Here is a 20287-nt window from a genome sequence, read left to right on the forward strand (position 1 = left end):
GTCCTGGTGCCCTCTCCTGCATCTGGCAATCAGAGGCAGCCTACCTCTAAAAGCAGGAGCTTGCACATACCTACTATGACTCGTAACCCGTGATGAACTTTTCCTCTAGAAATTTGTTCAATCCCCTCTTAAAGGCATCTAGGTAAGATGCCATCACTACTTCCTGTGGCAATGAGTTCCACAGACTCCTTCTTCCTTTGCGGTATACACTTCCACTGGGCTTCTATTACTGTTCTTTTAAACAGCCTCCATGCACTCTGGAGTGTCTGAATTCTTTTTACCTTCCCTTTCACCTTCTTTCTAACCAACCTCCTCATCGGAGGGAAGTCCGCCCTTCGAAAGTCAAGACTTATTGTGTCAGATTTGTTTGGCACTCTTCCCGTGACATGCATGGTGAAACGGATCGCAGCCTGGTCACTCTTCCCCAACAGTTCAGTAACAATTACATCTCTATCCAGGTCCTGAGTACTACACAGTATTAAATCCAGAGTCAACTGTCCTCTGGCGGGCTTCATGACTAGCTACTCTAAGGCACAATCCTAACCAGCAGTGGCGTCACTAGGGTTCCCATCACCCGGTGCGGGATGCCAGCACATCACCCCCCATGCAGTGGGCGGGGCAACAGCCCAGGTGGTGGGCGTGGTGATGTACCATCACTCCACCCCCACTGGTTTTTTGGCTGTACCTTTAGATAGAACAAAGATAGAACACATTCTGCATGAAATTACGCATTGACCGATATATGACATGCTGGTATTTTTCCTCCGAACTGTGATTTTAGTGATTTTGGTCACCAGTGGTATCACCCCCGCCCCAAGGGTGTCAACTTACTAACACCTTATTGCAGCAGTTCTCAAACTTTTAGCACTGGGACCAACTTTTTAGAAAGACAATCTGTCCAAGACCCACCAGAAGTGATGTCATGGTGGAAGTGACATCATCAGGCAAATTAAAATAAATAATTATAAATAATTAAAGTAAAAATAATGAATAAGCAGAAGCCAGCCCTGTTCCACCAAGTGAATTTCCTCTGTAGCCTGCCTGCAATAACACACACACACCCCTCCAAAACCAGCAAGCTTTTCAGCCCTACCCAGTGCCCTGTTCAATTTAAGATCTTCTGTTTAAACCAGATCACTGTCAGGATCCACCTGGCTTTGCAAGTCTCAAAAAAGTTCACTTTATCACCCGAAGCCTCTGTTCTGAACCTTTTTAGGGGGGGGGGGGGCTGCCTTCTGGAGCATTTGTTGAGCTCCAGTTCCATTATTATTATTATTAACAGTATTTATATACCGCTTTTCAGCTAAAAGTTCACAAAGCGGTTTACAGAGAAAAATCAAACAACTAAATGGCTCCCTGTCCCAAAAGGGCTCACAATCTAAGAAGATGCAAAAAGCATACCAGCAGATAGCCACTAGAACAGACAGTGCTGGGGTGAGGTGGGCCAGTTACTCTCCCCCTGCTAAAAAAAGGAGCACCCACTTGAAAAAGTGCCTCTTACCCAATTAGCAGGGGTTAAATCAGATCAGGACCATTCTGGTGGCATCACATTCCCCTTTGCCTGGCCTGACCACCAGCCAAGAGAACTCAGTAAATAGATATAGCTCTCCAAGGAGGAAGAGCAGCTGCCACCCCAATTCTGTCTTGGGGGGAGGGGAGGCATTGCCACTGCTGCAAGCAATGGGGCGGGGGGGGGGAGCTTACCCATCCTTCCAAGAGGGCTCACACATCCCAGGGAAGCTCATTTCTCACAATCACCCCTTGGTCCAGGAGTCAGAGTCTATGATCTCTCTAGGCAGTGTTTCCCAAACTCTGGGTTGGGACCCACTAGGTAGGTTGCGAGTCAATTTCAGGTGGGCCCCCATTCATTTCAATATTCTATTCTTAATATATCAGACTTGATGCTGCCCATGGTATGTGACTGCATTTGGGGAAATGTTACAGATCTATACTTTTAACAGGCTACTGTGTATATGCTTTTAATAATGAGAGTCAATGGGGCTTACTCCTGGGTAAGTGTGGATAGGACTGCAGCCTTTGGGATGTTTGGGGATTTATTAAAAAACAGATCAGCAATTGCTCGGGAGGGTTAGGATGGTGGTTCATTTTCAATGTTTTTTAAACTTATTGTAAAATTAACTTAATTTGATTTTGTCATGGGGGGGGTGCTAAAATTTCTCCTGCTTGATGATGTCACTTCCGACCATGACATCACTTCCAGGTTAATGACATCACTTGCACTGAGTCCCGACAGAGTGTCATTCTAAAAGTGGGTCTTGATACTAAAAGGTTTGTGGCCCTGAGCAGTTGCCTGGCAATGGCAGCCCCAATACCCTTCCCTAGTCAGTTTCCCTTGAATAGCATGTTCCTGACTCCACTGCAATGAGCATGGGCAAGGCCTGTACCTGGTTTCCTGTGATGGCTCTCTGAAGGGTGTAGAATTTCAGAAGCCTCAATCAACGCAACCCCCCCCCCCCATGTTTTTTCTCTAAACGGAAAAGCCCCAAATGATATAAAAACGGCAGCGGGCAAAGAAGAAGGGAACCAAATGATGGAGGGCTGGAGCAGGCAAAAGTGTCTGGGGTTCTTTAGCAAGAGGGGAAGGCACTAAGGGAGGTGCATGACTGGCTCCTCCAACATCATGCCACACTTTGTGAGAGTTCGGTGAGAGAGACACTCAGGACAGTCAAAAGGACACAGCAAGACCCAGGACAGCAGTTCAGTCTTCAACGTGCTGCTTCTTCCAGTTACCTCCAGTGAACATCACAACATCTGGGCACCTCATGCAGATCCCAGGAAAGACGTTGGCGGCAGCAACCGTAAACATGAGTAGCAACCGAGCCTGAATTTCACCTCCCACCCCGTAGTCAGGGACTCCCAGCACAGGCTAGTTTCCACAGAACCTGGAGCCAGGAAAAGCATTCTTCTTTCCCCTTCCAGAGTTTCAGAAGGGGATTGCACAGATTTATGGAGGAAACTTCTGTCACAGGTTATAGGTCATGCTGGACATGTGCAGCCTCCTGGTTTTAGAAGTAGGCTTCCTCAGAAGGCCAGGTGCAAAGCAGTGGCAACAGGGTCAACCTTTTGCCAGTTCAGATAGTCTGACCAGGAGTTGCTTCACAATGCCTGTTTTTGGATGCATTTAACTCCCTAGGAGCTCCCCAACAGGACCCAGAGAGCCTTGGCGAATGCTCCCTCCCGAGTTGACTTGGACAAAGCAGAAGAACCAGTGAACTCTACAGTGTTTATTGTCAGGGGTTACAAGAGATGGGAACTTGGCAGCGGGAAAGGGAATAAAGCAGGGCTCTCTTGGCAAAATGGAAGCAGGGAGAGGGCAAAGGTTTAAGAGGCGATAGTGAAGCAAGCTGGAAAAAATGCATCCTGGGAAGCAAAACTGGGCACCTTCCTGGCTCCATCACCGCACACCACAAAGGCTTCATGTCACCTCCAGCCTACGGTCGACTAGGAAAAGCACCCAGGCTGAGCATCCAATGCCCTCAACATTCTTTCTCCAGCTTGGTGCCATAGACCTCCACCTCACACACATGCAGGTAGTCTGCTCGACCAAGAATGACGATGCTGACATAGCGGCCCTTGAGCCCGTTGCAGTAGATGGTGCTGAGGGAGCCATCACTGGTGTCTGCAATCGGCCCACATCTGTGGGGAGAGAAAGGGTCACCACATTGCTCAGTCTTCAGGAGCAGAGCCACTCCCCCAGTCTCCCTGGTGGTCTGTTGCCACCTGTCCCTCTGAGCCAGAGGCGCTGTCTGCAGGAATGACCACCCACTCCTGCCATCCCTGTTCACGGCCCTTGATGGCGATCAGACTCTCTGTTTCCAGCTAGAACACACCTTGAAGGGGTGGGCAGGATCCAGCCCTTTTCCTCCTCATCCCTAAGAGATGAACACCAGTGTGGCAACAAGTCTACAATGAGTGTTCCCAACCGTTTGGCTTGAGAGCTGCAACTCAGAACATCTCACTCAACTAATTCTATGAGTTTAACATGCATTCCTCTGAAGGTTTACTCTGAAGTAAGTCTTTTGTAAGACAGAGCACGCCAGCTCGTTTGTATTAAACATTTCCATATTACATGTGAAGATGTTCATATTAAAGAGTCCGCCTCAAACAGAATCTTTTAAAAATCCGTTTGTTTACCAACTGAGATGGAACCAAGTGATTGACCAAAACGGCTTGCAAGAAATTCAGTGTGTGGGGGGGGGGGAGCTGCAGCAAGTGGGATCCTTCTTGCACTTGCGGTTTGGCGTGTCACCAATGCTGATGTCCCGAGCTAGAGCCCAGAGGGTTTGGGGAGACTCAAGGCCTTCATATCCCAGAATGGCCAAGCCCACTGGAGCCACGACAGAGGCATCCAAAAATGGAAGAGGGCATAAAAAGGGAAGGGGGTGCAAAATGTTTCCGCTTCCCTTGAGAGGCAGCAGCACCGTTCAGACTTAGGACGACCAGCTCAGTTGCAGAGGTCTTCTGGGGGTGCTTGAATGTAGCTCCCTCCCACAGTCTCCCAGGAAAGCACAGGAGTTCACAATGCACCAGGACTTCAAAATGGGGTTTCCCAACTAGGGCAATTTGGGGTTTCCAAAATGGGATGCGTGTGGGTCCCATCTGGCTGAGGGTGTCCTGCCCACCCCTTCAAAGCATGTAATTTGGTGGGCTTCCAAGCTCCTGATGGGCTCCCCTTGTATATCAGAGGCGAAGGGGCAAAAAGGTGTCAGTTGTGGAACTGGTAAATGTCCAAAGGGGTCAAAGGGTGTGAATTGTTGCAGTTGCTGGAGCAAAGGCAGGCCAGTGTGGCTCTGCTGGGTCTTGGGTGGACAGGGGAGGCTGGGGCCAATGTCCCAGGTTTGTCCATCTTCACTGGATGACAAGAGGTCCCAGCCAGCATTCATACCACAGCCACTGGATACAGACAGGGCACTGGAGAACCTGCAGTTGTCCTCCGTGTGGGTTATGACATGAAGGAGGCGGGAGAAAGAAAAAGGAACGTGGCATGGGATGTGTGTCTGGGCCTTGTGGTCTGCGGGTGCTTTCTCTGGGTTAAAAGACACCTGTTTAGAGCCCCAGTGAGCATGGGGCAGCACTTGGGGAGGGGCAGTGGAACTTACAGTGGGTTGGATTTGCTAGAGCTTCCCTTGGAATCTCCCACGTGGACCTCGGCGCCCCTGAGTCTTGAGCCACAGCAGTCTCCTCGGTTTTTCACTACCACGGCTGAGATGGCGTACCGGATGCCCAAGTCCACATACCACCAGGGCTCCGTGTCCAAGTTGGTGTGGGTGCAGGAGCCGTGTTCCATGTTCCCATCGCAATTCCCATCCACAGCTTTGGTTGGTGGTCTACTTTCAGAGTTGGAGGACTGAAATGTTGGGCGACCCCTGGCCAGGTTTGTTGCTGGAACCACAGTGATGGAAAGGGAGTGAGAACAGAGTGGGAGGGGAAGAGAAACACTGGTCAGTATCAAGGTAAGAAGGGGAGTGGACAACTCCTCTTTGCAAGGCTCCCAGAGGAGGCCCCCCCTTTATCTGGACAAGTCCAGGGAGCACCAGACCTGTGTCAGGAGGGGGAGAGAACACGCAGAGCAACTGGGACATCATCTCCCTTCAATGGAGGTTGAGGGGAAAGGTGTAGGAGACTGGGGGCGCAATGCTATCCAACTTTCCAGCTCCGGTGTAGCCACAATGCAGCCCCGTGGTAAGGGAACACATGTTCCCATACCTTAAGAAGGCCCCAGTGACTGCCCCTCCACCACGGGATGCGGCACACACCCCACTGGCACAACTGCCCCAGCACTGGAAAACTGGGCCCTGGGAAAGGTGATGGGAGACTGCAGTGGTGGGAAACCCACAGCCTCCTCTTCCTCCCTCCCCTCCCAATATGCAAGGGAGAAGTGGTATTGCAGTAATGAATAAATGGTTCTCCGTTGCTTAATGGTGTCCACAGTTCTTGCTGGCTTGTTTCCAGGAATAATTCAAGGAGCTGGTTTTGCCTTTTCAAGCCCTTCAAGGCTTGGGACCAGAGCACCTGAGTGAGCACCCAGTGGCATAGCTGGAGGGGAGCAGAACCTAAAGTCTTTCACAACAGAACCCAACCATGCCATGTAAGCAGCCCTTCCCCTCACCCCGGAGCCAGTTGGGGCAGCAAAAAGAACACAGAGGAATCTCTTCTGCATTGTTTTCACTGTCCTGACTGGCTCTAGCGGTGCAGGGAGGGCCTGCTTACATGGCACAGTCGGGCGCCATGAAGGACTTTGCGTTTTGCACCCCTCTGGCAAAACTGCTGGGACCACCTTCTTCCATATGAGCTCGCCCCTTGAGGTTGTCTGAGGGACACCCCCCCATATGTGCTGCCCTGACTGAGGCCAGGTTAGTCCCTTTAGGGAGAAGGGCGGGATATAAATAAAGTTTATTATTTTTTATTATTATTATTATTATTAGTCAGAATGAGGGGCAGGGAGGCCTTCTCTGCAGTGGCACCAAAGTCATGGAACTCCTTCCCATGTTCCTTGAGGTCAAAGCTCTCCCTGTTAGCCCTCTCAGGGCGGCTGAAAATGTCTCTTTTATTTTGCTTTTCCACTATATTTTTGGTTTCTTTGTTTTATGGGGGTTATTTTTGGGGATGCTAGTCTGTGTTTTTATTACTGTCTAAGTCAGGGGTGTCAAACGTGTTTCGTACCGGCGGCCAAATAGCATTCATTATGCCTGATGAGGGCCAGAAGTGATGTCATTAGGCAGGAAGTGATGTCATTAAACAGGTCATAACCAAAAATAAGCACTTTTTCTCACTTAGGAACTCATTAGCTGGAAATGACAGAAGAGAAAATATGCAAATTTTCTAAAATTTTCTAAAATTTTCTAAAAGAGCCCAACTTTCACATGGGCTGCCCTTTCAGCAGTAACACCTCAGCACCGCTCAGCAGCTGAGAGCCAGATAAAAAGCTTCCATGGGCCACATCTGGCCCCTGGGCCTTATATTTGACACCCCTGGCCTAAGCGCTGTCTATCTATGTTGCCGTCTATGAGCTACCGGATGGTATTTTTTCTGGTAATTTTAATTTATGCTTGAAATACTCTTGCAGTGCTCCATTGTGGGGGAAAGGCGGGACAGAAATCTTTTGTAGAAATATGTAAATATTCTCTGTCAGTTCGAAATCTCTTGCCAATCAGTTTCACTCGATGACCCAGCCTATCCTAACCAGGTCTACTCAGAAGTAAGTCCTATTTTGTTCAATGGGGCTTACTCTCAGGAAAGTGTGGTCAGGATTGCAGCCTCAGTTACAGCCCAATCCTACCTACCTCCCAGTGTGCCAATGCAGCCATGCCAACAGGGAGCACATGGCAGGCCATGGGGAAGATTCAGGACCCAGCGGCTTCCTCTGGGTAAATTTTTGACACACACACACACACATATGACAGAATTCTTTTCAGTAATAGTCATGACATGAAATGAATAATAATAATGGCCAGAAAATAAATGTAGTGAACGTTTCCCTACAAGCAGGGGATGAAAGTCAGTGCAGTCCCCTGCATGTAGTACTTGGTGTCCAACTGCCCCTGCATCTGGAGGCTCGGGGCAGCTGTCATGGTTAAGAACCACCAATAAACAATAGTCCACCATGAATGTTTAGAATCCATTAAGCCGGTGACCAACAACAGCCAAACTTCCCACCCACCCCCCACATTAATGTCCACCTCCTCCTCCTATTCAGCAGCTGCAGGAACTCTGTGTGACCAGAAAGACTTTGCAAAACCCACGAGAGCCTTTTCTTTTTCTGCCATGTTTATACATTTTCCACTGATAGACTTCCATAGAGTTATTCTACCCCTCCTCCTATTCCCAGTCCCCATTCCCATCAGAATTCACATTTCACTTAATGACTCCCCCAATAGTAATCCTTCCACCCACTGCCCCCTACCCTCCTTCCAACATAAGCTTTCTACCATCACCCCAATATTAGCCCCCAGCAGGTCCCCCTCTCCATGATACTAAACCCCCCCCCCCAGGTTCTGGGGTCGACTGTCAAAGTCATCTTAGCCACTGACCAAACTTCCCACCTGTGGCGTCACTAGTGTAGGCGTCACCCAGTACCTGACTCAGGGGGTCACCCCATTAACTTTATGCATTTTACTATACAACAGTCCAGGTCAGCCAACTAATCAGTAACCAGAAAAAAACCAGTGACCAACTTGATGACACTCACACAACTGAATAGGAGTTCAAGTATTAGCTTTGAGCCATGGAAATGAGAGCTGACTCATACTAATATCTCATTGGTTCCCTGCTGTGTCATAATAACCTCTCATTGGCTCTTGGAACAATCAGTCTCATTGGTTAGTTTTGAGTTTTAAAAATTCACTTTTTGTTATAAAATGCAGTTGTATTTTCTTTTTCTGGGTTTTTTTTTTGTTACCATACTTGATAGAATACAGATATTTTAAAATGATGCATTCCATTGCATTCTGCATTAAATTACTCATCAAATAATATATAACATGATGGTAATACTCATCAATTCCAAGGTTTCCAAAATTTTAGCCACTAGTGGTGTCGACCCCCCTGAGGGTGTCACCTGGTGTGGTCTGCCACTGCCCCCTCTAGGTTCGCCACTGCCTGGGAGGGACCCCATTTGCATTTCTGCTTGCTCAGGAGACAATGCCTCCCCATCTCCCCCTGATTCCATTTCTCACCTATGCCTGCCAGCTCTGGTCGACAAGTCCCGGCTTTCCCTTGCTCTGCCAGTAAGGCCAGAGCCAGCAACCAAGTCCAGATGGTGGGCATCCTGAAAGAAGAGGAAACAGAGCAGAGGTGTCCTTCAGAAGACTCAAAGGATGGAGCTGGGGGCCAGACTCCGCCTTAGTAGCAGCAGCAGCAGCACAGGGGAAGACACTGAGGACCTTCTGCTTGGAAGGACGGCCAGCAGTGCGAGAACTGGCACTAGGCAGAGGCAGTCAGAAGCCAGAGCTATCTTTGCTTACCAGTGAATGACCCTCGACAGGCAGAGAGGCTTCCCACTGCCTGGTGCCACTGGCCTTTGGAGTCTCCTTCTCGTGCTACTCTGACGGCAGGTTCCAATGGGAGATGCTGATTGCACCAGGCAGTGCGGGGGGGGGGGCAAATTTCTGGAGGAAAAATCCATCACGGGTCACAAGCCAGGATGCGTATGTGCAGCCTCCTGATTTCAGAAGTGAGTTACCTCAGAAAGCCAGGTGCAAGGAAGGGCACCAGGATGCAGGTCTCTTATTGTCTTGTGTGTTCCCTGAAGCGTTTGCTGGGCCATTGTGAGATACAGGAAGCTGGACTACCTGGGCCTATGGCCTGATCCAGGGGAGCTGTTCTTAGTTTCTTATGTGTGCTGCCCTGGTCTGCTTGCTCACGAGACTTGAGGCCTTCCCAGTGCAAGGCTCTGGGATTTGACAGGGAGGCCGCAAAGACTGCCAAGCCCACAGACCAGCACCCTTCCCCACTCATTCATGTGGGAACAAATGATGCTGCCAGGCTCAGCCATGAGCAGGTCATCTCCGACCACCAGGCTTTGGGTAGGAAGGCAAAGGATCCCGGGGCCCAGGTGGTATTGTCCTCTGTTCTCCTGATGGTTTGGCCCCCATGCGGGGAGAAAAATGGGATGTAAATATCATCAGCAGTATTATCAGTAAACATACAAACAAACAAACAAACAGGCAGAGGACTTCGGCATGTGAGCAGAATACTCTGGAGGTGCCCATCGATCCCTAAACTACAGAAGCAGGAGGAACACCTGGTCCTAATTTCCATTGTTTATGTTGTGCACTTACTAATGTGCAGAGTGTGGGAAATAACAAGATGAGCTTGAATTTCTAGTCTGCCCATGAAGGTACATTTGACTTGATAGTCTAACTGAAACCTGGTGGGAGGACTCTCATGATTGGCATGTGGGACTGGAAGGACATCACTTGGTGAAAAAGAGCAGAGGTGACCGGAGGTGATGGGGTGGCACTGTGTGTCATGGACCCCTGCACAGAAATCCAACCGAAAGGAGAGGGTAGCCTTTCAGAGAGCAGCAGGTTCAGAGTTCGTGGGAAAAGAAAGAAAAGCTACATTTTGGTGGGAGTCTGCTGCAGACCACCAGGCCAAAGGGAGGGTGAGGAGGAGGCCTTCCTGAAGCAACTTACAGATACTACAAGGAAATACAAGTCAGTCTTAAGAAGAGCCCTGCTGGTTCAAGAAGTTCAAGAGTGGGTGTCAGTGAGCAATTTTCACAATGGAGAGAGGTGAAAAGCGGTGTGCCCCAAGGATCTGTCCTGGGACCGGTGCTCTTCAACCTCTTCATAAATGACCTGGAGACAGGGTTGAGCAGTGAGGTGGCTAAGCTTGCAGGCGACACCAAACTTTTCCGAGTGGTGAAGACCAGAAGCGATTGTGAGGAGCTCCAGAAGGATCTCTCCAAACTGGGAAAACTCCATTGCAGCCATGATGGGTATGCACAGTCTGAGATTAGCTGGTCGCTCATCATGAGGGCTGGGTAGGAATTTTTTTCTGTCATCCGAATTGACCGTGCAGGGCAGTTTTTTCACCTACCACAGATTGGTGAGGGAGGGAAGGGTGTTCAGTAGGTTTCATGCATTAAAAATTGGTCACTGTGTTTAATAAAGTAGCGCAAGTTAAACCCAAGTGGTGTCTTCCTTGGGGGGTGTGAAAGTAACTAGAATGCCAGATGCAGGGAGGTGGTAGCGAGATGCAAGGGTCTTGTGGTCTTGTGTGCTGCCTGAGACATCTGGTGGGCCGCTGTGAGGTGCAGGAAGCTGGACTAGATGGGCCTCTGGCCTGATCCAGTGGGGCTATTCTTATGTTCTTAACTACAATTCCCAGGAAGCCTTGCAGGTCTCTTGTTATCTGGTGTGCTCCCTGGGGCATTTGGTGGGCCGCTGTGAGGTGCAGGAAGCTGGACTAGACGGGCCTGGGCCTGATCCAGCAGGGCTCTTCCTTTGTTCTTATGGATCAGGCCAAGGGCTCATCTAGTTCAGCTTCCTCAGCCCACCAAGTGCCTCGGGGAGTGCACAGCAAGATACCTTCTTCCTTGCATTTGACATTCAGATAGAGGGTATCTCTAAAAGCAGGTGTAGAGAGAAACAGGACTGGAGAAGGGTTTAGAGAAGTGGCTAAAGAGTTGAGACTGGAGGCTGTTCCTTTTTTCTTGCTTATCCTAAGGCGCCAGGAGAAGGCAAGAGAAGAGAAAAGGCTGAAAACAGCTGTGAAATATCTACCAGCGTCATGAGATGTGCAGTGCAATCCCATCTTGCGCTGGAACAGGCAGGCCAGGAGGCCGCATGTATCCAGCGCAAGACTGGGGCCAGAAGCGGCTCAGCCACTTCCCCTTAAGGGAAACGTAAGGGGAAAACTCTTCCCCTTACCTCTGGGTAAGTCACCACGGCCCCAATGGGTCTCCTCACTTGTATCAGCTCAGGAGGTGGCACAAGTCTGAGAAGAATAGAGCGGCTTCAAGCCATTCTAGGCTGCTCAGGGAATGGGATTGGGATCCGGCATAATAGCTCCGCCTCTCGCCCGCCCTGGGACTGCCCTCCGCCTGCCCACTACTCTGCCCTGGAATGCCTCCCTCCCTGCCTCCTCCCTGCCCTCCCCAGACCCCTGTGTCAGCCGAGCTCAGCCAACTCAACCCTCCCTCCCTAAGTTGGCACAGAGGCTGGATGCAGCCTCCTTGGGCTGGCACACATCCCTGCACCGGCCCAGCCGACTCCCAACAAAGTGCTAACACGCTTAACAGCATGTTTGCAACCCTCCTGGGCCAGTGCAAAGCACTTGCAGTTAGGATTGCACCCTAAACTAACCTTTACTCTCTCTCTCCTTCTTGCCATTCACCTCCTGGAGCCTGAATTTTCCTAAAGCTGTGCATTAATTTAAAGCTGGAACTTCTGTTAGCAGATCTGTACTGTAGATAGATAGAGCCTTTGTTATTTTCATTGCTGTGTGTTATCCCTTGTATGTTTTATCTTTTGGGAACTTTTGTTCTCCTTATGTAATGTTATGATTTTAAATAAATCTTTTTAAAGTGAGTTCTTGATTAGCTGGGTGAATCCAAAGATATGCTAGAGCCTACAGTCCAGAAGCCTTCGAATGAACTTGGTTAATTTGGGGAATGAACATATCTGTTTAAAGGGTGTGTTGGCTCATTTGCCTGGGGCCAAGATTGGAAGGAGGGGGTGACAGAACTACCAGTACATTAGGGTGATAACAGGTCTGAGGAAGCCTTTTGGAGAGGACAAGCTGGGTTACCAAGAAGTTTAGGAAGGCTGACCCAGACTCTTGGCTACTATTTCAGCTGACGTCTGCTATGTCTTGGGAGACCAAAGCTGCAGTCCTACGCACACTTCCCTGGAAGCAAATGCACCCCAAAACTGCCAGCCTGCCTGGTTGCAATCTGTTGCTGCTATAATCTGCTTCACTTCGCCTAAGGCCGGGCCAGCAGTGGCTGTAGAGAAGATTTTCCTGCCTTGAGCAAGAGGCTGGACTAAATGGCCTTGAAGCCCCCTTCCAACTCTGTGTTTCTATGACACCCCTGAAATAGCCAGCGGCACTCTAATCAGAGTCTTATGACACCATGAGATGAGAGTGCTACCTACTGTCTTAGGCGCGACAGTTCCCTCCTCCCTCCCCCGCCCCAAAAGAGAGATTTAAACAAACTGTGAAGCAATTCAATTTGAGGGAAATGCAGAGATGGTAAGGAAGGATTTGGGAGGCACGTCTTACAGGGAAAGGCTAAAGGAGCAGAATATGTTGAACCTGGATAAAGGAGAGGTGGGTAGCATGGCTGGAGTGGTGCAAAATGGTAAATAGTGCTGGCTCCTGAACACAAGCAGCCCCTCCCGCTTGCCCTTGGAGTCATCCAGGCAGCAAAAGCAATGCGCAGTGAGAGGGGTTGCTTGCGCTTGCATTCAGGAGCCGGCACTATTTACCATTTTGCACCACTCTAGCTATGCTGCTGGGATGGGCTGAGGCTGGATAGGAGGACTGAGGAAGACAAGGGGAAGGTAAAGTCAGTCTTAGCTATTGAGACAGGATGGGAAGCAAGTGGCGACTGAATGACAGGAGGCAGATTCAGGGTAGCCACTGGACTGAGCTTCCCAGACCTGCACCACACATTTAAACTGGGTTCAAACTCGTGTAATGTGCTGGTTCCTAGGCAAGGAATGCTGGGAAGCGTAGTTCTCCAAAGGGCTGGGGATGCCACAGAATCCACATGCCCATAGCCAAAATCACCATGCCTGGACTCTTGAGGGAAGCCTTGACAATTAAACTGGATTCAAACCCATTACGAAGTACACACACAATTGGGGAATCTCTTCATCTGGGGAGACGTGTGGGCCTTCCCAACTCACCTTGACCTGAATTCTTGGACAAGCAGCAGTGCTGGTTGCTTTGAGTCGTCGGCCGGTCGGCAACCACGGTGTCTTCTCCGAAACTGCCACGGAGCCCCCTGTGCTTCACCTGAGTCCCGGCTATCCTGGGGGCAGCTTTATCTCCCTCCCCTGTGAGGGACTCTTCCCTCACCCCTGAAAGCCAACCAATCAGAAAGGTGTTAAGTCCAGGCGAGGGGGCAAAGGCCCAATCAAGAGCAAGTGATGGGCTCATTTCTGGCCACTGGCAGTTTGTGGTCTAGTTGCACAACTGATAGCCTCAGAAGGCACAACGCCCAGAGGGAGAGCCTCAGTGTCGCTTGGCACATGCCAAATGGTGGGAACGCAGTAAAATCTCCAGGCTTCCCCCTAACTCATGTTGAGGACAAAGAATTAAGCAGGTGGGTATTGCCAGTGTCTGAGTGTGAGCTGCCCAAAAGGGCACTGCAGCCTTTCCTAGATTGGGGGGAGCTCAGCTGTCCTCCTGGTGGCAGCAAATCTACAAGGCTTTGTGTGCATCCAAAGGAACCCCCCCCCCCCCGGGGCTGTAGTTGGGATTCTGTGATTTGGCACGTACAGTGGTCCTTTTCCGCACACAAGTGACGCTTACAATGACGTCCATTCTGGCACCCCTCCATGGTGACCCCCCTGCTTCTATGTTGCAGGAGTGCTTGATGGTCAAAGGACAAAGCTGAGTGGGCCTGGCCAGGGCGTCCCCCACCCTCCTCCTTTCCTGCTTATTCTCTCCACCTCGCTGTGGTGGCAGCAGGTCCAGCAAGAGCCTGTGTGCCTTTTCTGCTTGCCCCTTGAAATGCTGGCCAGCCGGACCACAGCTATGTCCCCAGACCTGGCCTGCATTGCCTGTTCCTCTGCTCTCGTCTTCTTTCTCTGCCTTCCACTAGCCCAGGGACCTGGACTCTTTGGATGGCTGAATTCTTTACCTCCAGCAGGCTCTTTTTCCATCTCTGCCAATCTGTCCCGAGATATTTAGAAAGACTGTTAGCTAAATGAGGGAGCTGGGAGCGCAATCCTGCTCAGAGCAGGATCTCTCTGGAGTCTGTTGTGGCTGATTTCTGGGGGTGCCTTGGCAGCCTGAAACTAGCAGCCTCGAGGCTTCGGGTAGAGGGCTGAGGAGGTCAGGTGAGCCTTTTGTTAAGGAGCATAATGTGTGGTTGTGCTGTACAGGGTCCTTATCGTCCCTTGTTTATTGCATTTGGTGATTCTGTGTCGGTTGCTTTGTCAATCTCACTTCTATTTCATGTCTTTGTTGCTCCTTACTCATACATGCCCTGCTATCCTATGTAATTGAATGAACCACTGGATACTTTCAATCTCCGTTGTGAATCTATTCTATGGCTCCGTTTGAGCCCCTGGGGGTAAAAATAGCCCAACTTCCAAATGTTGCCTCAGGGTCTGGCCCTAATGCCACAAGCATTCAGAACATCAGATTCCAACCACCGGATCATTTAGTTTCATGATTATGGACCTGGTTGTGGCACTGCAGATTTGAGACCCAGAAACTTAGTCCAGGGAGGCTCTGTGATGGATTTCCAATGAGCAAGTCTTGATGTAAGACTTAAGGATCCCCAGTCACCTAATCTTGCTCAGCAACCAACTCTCCATTTCTCTGGCAGAGGCAATAACCACAGTCCTTTGTGGTTCCCAGAACTTAATGAACAGCTGGAGGAGACAAGAAATGGCTGACTTGGAAGAAGTTTATTGGGGAGCATTGGGTACTCATTTCGGTCCCCAAAACACACTACTGGAGATCCCCAACCCTGACCAGTACCTGGCTCCCAGAGACACCCACCTCACAGGGTTGCATATAATCTGCCTGACCGGGAATGCTGATGGTCACATAGCTGCCTCTGCACCAGTTGCAAGTTATTGATGGAGACGGGTCTGGTATCTGTGATGGTTTCACAGCTGGGGAGAGACGGAGGCATTAACTGTGAATGAATTGACAGGAGTGGGAATGCATTCCTAGATGTTCCCCCTAAGGTACCTCATATCCAATCATACGAAAGAACTTGATCCCCCACCCCACATCATAGCAGGCCTACTTGAACTTGTGTGCAAAGGCAGCATTGAAATGCCTGAAATCATTCTGTAAATCAATATGATAGTCTGGGACTTCAGGACTGTGTCCTGGGAGAGAGGTTGATCTGATCTGACAAACTGGGGCGTGTTCAGAGGGAAGCTGCAAAGGTGATACAAGGTTTGTGAGGCAAATCCTGTGTCCAGAGCATGGGACAGTGCTGACTGTAAATGATTGGGGGGGGGGGGAACGGGGGACTGAGGTTTGTCGTAATACAGCAGATTTCAACCTGCTTTGAATGGTCAGGCAGCCAGGAGAACTGCAGTCGCCCAAAGGACAGGGATCCGGAGAAGGCCTGTTGACAAGTGCCGCCGCCTAGGGAGGTACGTGGGGCAGCGGCAAGAAACAGGGCCTTCTCAGTAGTGGCACCAACACTATGGAATTCCCTTCCCCTTGACTTAAGAACTGCTCCCTCTCTTGAAGCTTTTTGGCGGGGCCTGAAGACTCTTCTGTTTAGACAAGCCTTCTGCGTTCCTGGCCTTTTTAACATGTTTTAATATTTTTTTAAACATCTGGTTACAGGCCTGATCCTTTTTTAATTTGCTGCGCTATGCTCTTTCACCCAACTACTTTTTAATGTGACTACTGTTTTTATGATATGTCGTTCTGTTTTTATGTTTTTAAATTATGTTTTTTAATTTGTTTTAACTTTGTTTGTAAGCCACCTTGAGTCCCATGCTTTGGCCCACCACAATTCCCAGACATCGAGGTCGAAGCCTTGCAATTCAAACTGCTTGGAAGCCTGTTGAAGACTTCTGTCCTAGCCCAGATGCCACGGACTGGCTCTCCCAAAGCTCCTTGGGACCTGCTTCTGAGTAGAGGTGGCTCAGCTAAGCTTTAGGGCCATTCCGTTACCCTGCACATGCCTGATCGTGTCTGATCTCAGAAGCTAAGCAGCATCAGGCCTGGTTAGTACTTGGATGGGAGACTGCCTGGGAATAGCGGGTGCTGTAGGCTTATACCATAGTCTTTGGAGACTGAAGGTGGCCAACCAGGGCAATGCTGCTACTTAAGGTTCTGGAATGTTTGATGCTGCTGGAGCTTTGGGCATCGTGCAGCAGGTCTCCCCAACTCACTTCGGCTCAGGATCCTGGGACTAGCAGAAGTGTGTGGTGTCCTCCTTGGCAATGGTGAAACTAGAAATCCTGACACCTACGGGGGATCATTTTTAAACTCATAAGAAAGAAGACCCCTGCTGGACCATGCCAAAGGCCCATCTAGTCCAGCTTCCTGTGTCTCACAGTGGCCCACCAAATGCCTTCAGGAGGCACACAAGACAAGAGACTTGCATCCTGGTGCCATCCCTTGCATCTGGTATGCTGAAATAGCCCACTTCTAAAATCAGGAGATTGCACATTGCACATCATGACGTTTCCTCCAGAAATTTGTCCAGTCCCCTTTTTCTGGCCTGTCTAGGCCAGGTGCCATCACCACAAGGAAAGGGGACATGGGCTGACTTTGCACTCCCAACTAGTTTCCCTTGCCTGACACAGAAATGCACTTTCCATCAGCAGGGAAGCACAGAGTATGTGCCACAATTGCCACAAGCAGGAGATCACAGCCTCTTCCACACCGTACAAAGTTCAACCACCTGTCTTGTGCTGTTCCAGATGAGCAGGGTGTCCTGATGGCTGGATGAAGGCCAGCCTCAGTGCAGAGGGTCTCCAGGCATGTGCACTGCTCCATCGTGTTGGGGGAAAAAAGCACCCGTGTGCCACCCACCACTCCGGCAGCCCCACGGAACACCAGGGGGGAGAGAGACCATGGTGGGCGGTCTGTAGCCCTGAGCAGCAGCCCCGCTTCAGGCCAGAAACCACAGGGAGTGGTCAAAGGGAGGGTGGCAGGAAAGCTGTGGTAACTGGGCAGAGCGGGGACTGAGGAAAGGGGAAGCAGCAGACCCCAGGCGCGCCCTTCGTGGCTTTAGGATTGCAACCAGACAGAGGAGGTTGGTGGGGCCTGGAACGCCCTGCAGAGTTACGTGCCAACGACTGGATTTCGCAACCTCCAGGGGGGTTTGGGGTGCTCAGAGTTCTTGGCTCTCGAACCCTAAAGCCCTCAAGGCCCCCTGTTCAGCAGTACTGCCACCACCCTGTACGTGCCAGTGCCTCGGTCCAGGGGCACTGAGACCCCCTAGGCTTAATTCTATCCCTTGCAGGCACTGAGCACGTTCTCCAATTAAAGCCCCAGTCCTCAAGTTACTAGGCCTCAACGAGCACTGGGTAGCTTGCCCAACGGCTCTCACCTGGGTCAGTTACTCTTTGTCCCCAACAGACAACGAAGCAACTGAGTAAAAGAGATTTTAGTTTATTAAGTACCTAAGGCAGCAAATGCTAGAGGCATAAACATATCAGCAATCAAATAACAAAGCTAGCTGGCTATCTCTGTTAATCCCTATCTCTCGCCTGGGTCAGTTACTCTTGTCGATCTCTTAGCTCCAGCCTACCTGTGAGGCCAGGTGCCCATGGTGGACAATGGAGCTCATAGAGTGCAGGATGTTGCACCCAAAAACTCTGCCCAAGAAGAACCGCACACACCCCTTGGGCACTCATGATTATACTTCTTATGCTCATAGTGCTGAGGTGACTTCATGCTTATTTAGACTGTCCAATCAGAAACTTCTGAGGACAGAACCTTCGCGGAGTGGGCCTGGTTGCCAGTCCTCCTAGTTCTTACCCCTCCCAACTGGAGATCCACAGCTGCACTTCACCAGCTGGACAGGGCGCTGTTCTGCCTGCAGAGGTGCTGACATTCCAATGGGTTGCAATTCCTGTTGTCTGTCCTTTCTGGCCAGCAGAGGACAGACAGCAATCTTGGTGTTTGTTTACTCACGTTCTTGCAGCTGGGAACTGTGAGCCACTTCTCCGTTACTGGCTTAGTTTGGTTCAGGCTCCACATGCTAAGCAAGGCCCGACAGCTACATATTCATGACACTGGGGCAACGGCGCTCCTAGTCCTAAGTGCTCGCTTGCTCATGGCGGACCTGGGTCGGGCTTCACGTTGCCTGATGCAGAAGTGCGTTTGGCAGGACAAGGGAATTCCGAGTTGTCTGAACTCCAACTCTCTCGCACATCACTGCGGGTGAGCAGGAAGAGGAAGCTTTCCCAGGCTTGGAGCAAGTTCTCTGCCTCCTCCCTGCAGGTGCAACAAGCAAGTGCTCCTACCCTCTGCCGCAAGGCTCACCACAGAGTCTTGACTTTGCAGCTGGGAGGGCAGGGCTGGCGCCCTCCAAAGATTAGCTTTGTTGTTTTATGCTGATATGTTTCCTAGAAGTTTTTATACCTCTAGCATTTGCTGCCTTTTGTAACTTTTTGTAACCCTATGCACTTAATAAAGTAAAAATCCTTTTACCATGTTGGTTCATTGTCTGTTGGGAACAAAGGTTCAGAACCCTGCCTAGCCGTTCAGCAAGCTACCAAAAATCCTCTTTGTGGACTAGTAACTTGAGGAATGAGACTTTAAGTAAAGAAAGTGCTCAGTGCCTTCAAGGGATATAGTTAAGCCTAGAGGGTCTCGGTGTCCCTGGACTGAGGCACTGGCTCTTACAGGGTGGTGGCAGTACTACCGAACAGGGATCTTTGAGGGCTCTAGGGTTCAGAACCAGCAACTCTGAGCACCCCAAAACCCTGGGAGTGTGAGACCAAGTATACGAAAGGGGGACAAACCAAAAAAGAGGGGTGAGCAAGTCGGATTTAAGTCGGACAATAACGTTGCGTATTCCTGCTCCCAAAGTTTAAGTTTAATGAGATGATGCGCTTTTTGAAGATCCATATCAGCTAAAAGTTCAGGGGAAAGATCTAAAGAAGATCATTTAGCATCAATAAATTTGAACCAATTGGATGAAAAGGGGTCTTTTAATAAATCTGAGAGGATAGAATTTGGATGAATATTAAGATGGAGTCTAAGCCAAAACTTAAAAGTGGAAGTCCAAGCTGTAGTAGTGGGGAGATGTATACCTAATTCCAGAATCATAGTGGACAACCTGATTAAGTTTGGAACTCCAAGAATTCTTCTCAAAAATTTAGCGACTGCCTTGTCTATCTCCTGATTAGCTGCTTCAATCCAAACAGCTACTCCATATAATAATTGAGGGAGAATTTGAATTTGGAGGGCGTGAACGGCAGCAGGAATGTGCTGGTTGCCCTTACAGAAATGGAATCGGGCAATCGCATTTTGAGATAACGAAGCTGAGGAGATAGCAGATCTACAGTGGTACAGCCAGGAATGTCGATAATGAAAAATGATCCCTAAATATCTGAAGGATTTAACTTGCTGGAATATTAGAACATAAGAACAGCCCCCCTGGATCAGGCCATAGGCCCACCTAGTCCAGCTTCCTGTATCTCACAGAGGCCCACCAAATGCCCCAGGGAACACACCAGATAACAAGAGACCTCATCCTGGTGCCCTCCCTTGCATCTGGCATTCTGACATCACCCATTTCTAAAATCAGGAGGTTGTGCATACACCTCATGGCGTGTACCCCGTAATGGATTTTTCCTCCAGAAACTTGTCCAATCCCCTTTTAAAGGCGTCTAGGCTAGACACCAGCACCACATCCTGTGGCAAGGAGTTCCACAGACCGACCACACGCTGAGTAAAGAAATATTTTCTTTTGTCTGTCCTAACCTGCCCAAAACTCAATTTTAGTGGATGTCCCCTGGTTCTGGTATTATGTGAGAGTGTAAAGAGCAGCTCCCTATCCACTCTGTCCATCCCCTAGATGGACATTAGATTATCTGAAGGATTGACAATCCATTAGATTATCATAATCCATTAGATTAGATAATCCATT

General features: G+C 49.8%; 1 protein-coding gene across 1 annotated transcript; it reads right to left on the reverse strand.

Annotated features, from left to right (window-relative positions):
* Window positions 1-3497: 3497 nt before the first annotated feature.
* LOC136647504 (fucolectin-like) lies at window positions 3498-14360 on the reverse strand. Its single transcript, XM_066623081.1, has 4 exons — window positions 14339-14360; window positions 13380-13553; window positions 5121-5403; window positions 3498-3657 (listed from the first exon to the last, which is right to left on the reverse strand). The coding sequence occupies exons 1-4, from the start codon at window positions 14358-14360 to the stop codon at window positions 3498-3500; spliced, it is 639 nt and encodes a 212-aa protein (XP_066479178.1).
* Between the last annotated feature and the right edge of the window lie 5927 nt (window positions 14361-20287).

This window comes from Tiliqua scincoides, chromosome 4 (assembly GCF_035046505.1).
Source record: "Tiliqua scincoides isolate rTilSci1 chromosome 4, rTilSci1.hap2, whole genome shotgun sequence".
NCBI lineage: Eukaryota > Metazoa > Chordata > Lepidosauria > Squamata > Scincidae > Tiliqua > Tiliqua scincoides.

Bases quoted from the DNA above. Each gene is read 5' to 3' on its own strand.
- LOC136647504 (XM_066623081.1), bottom strand. From the start codon at position 14,360: ATGGAAAAAGAGCCTGCTGGAG. The intron at 13,554-14,338 runs GTAAAGAATTCA...GTTGGCTTTCAG, and splicing joins GGAAAAAGAGCCTGCTGGAG to GGGTGAGGGAAGAGTCCCTC. The intron at 5,404-13,379 runs GTGAGTTGGGAA...CTGTGGTTCCAG, and splicing joins GTCCAAGAATTCAGGTCAAG to CAACAAACCTGGCCAGGGGT.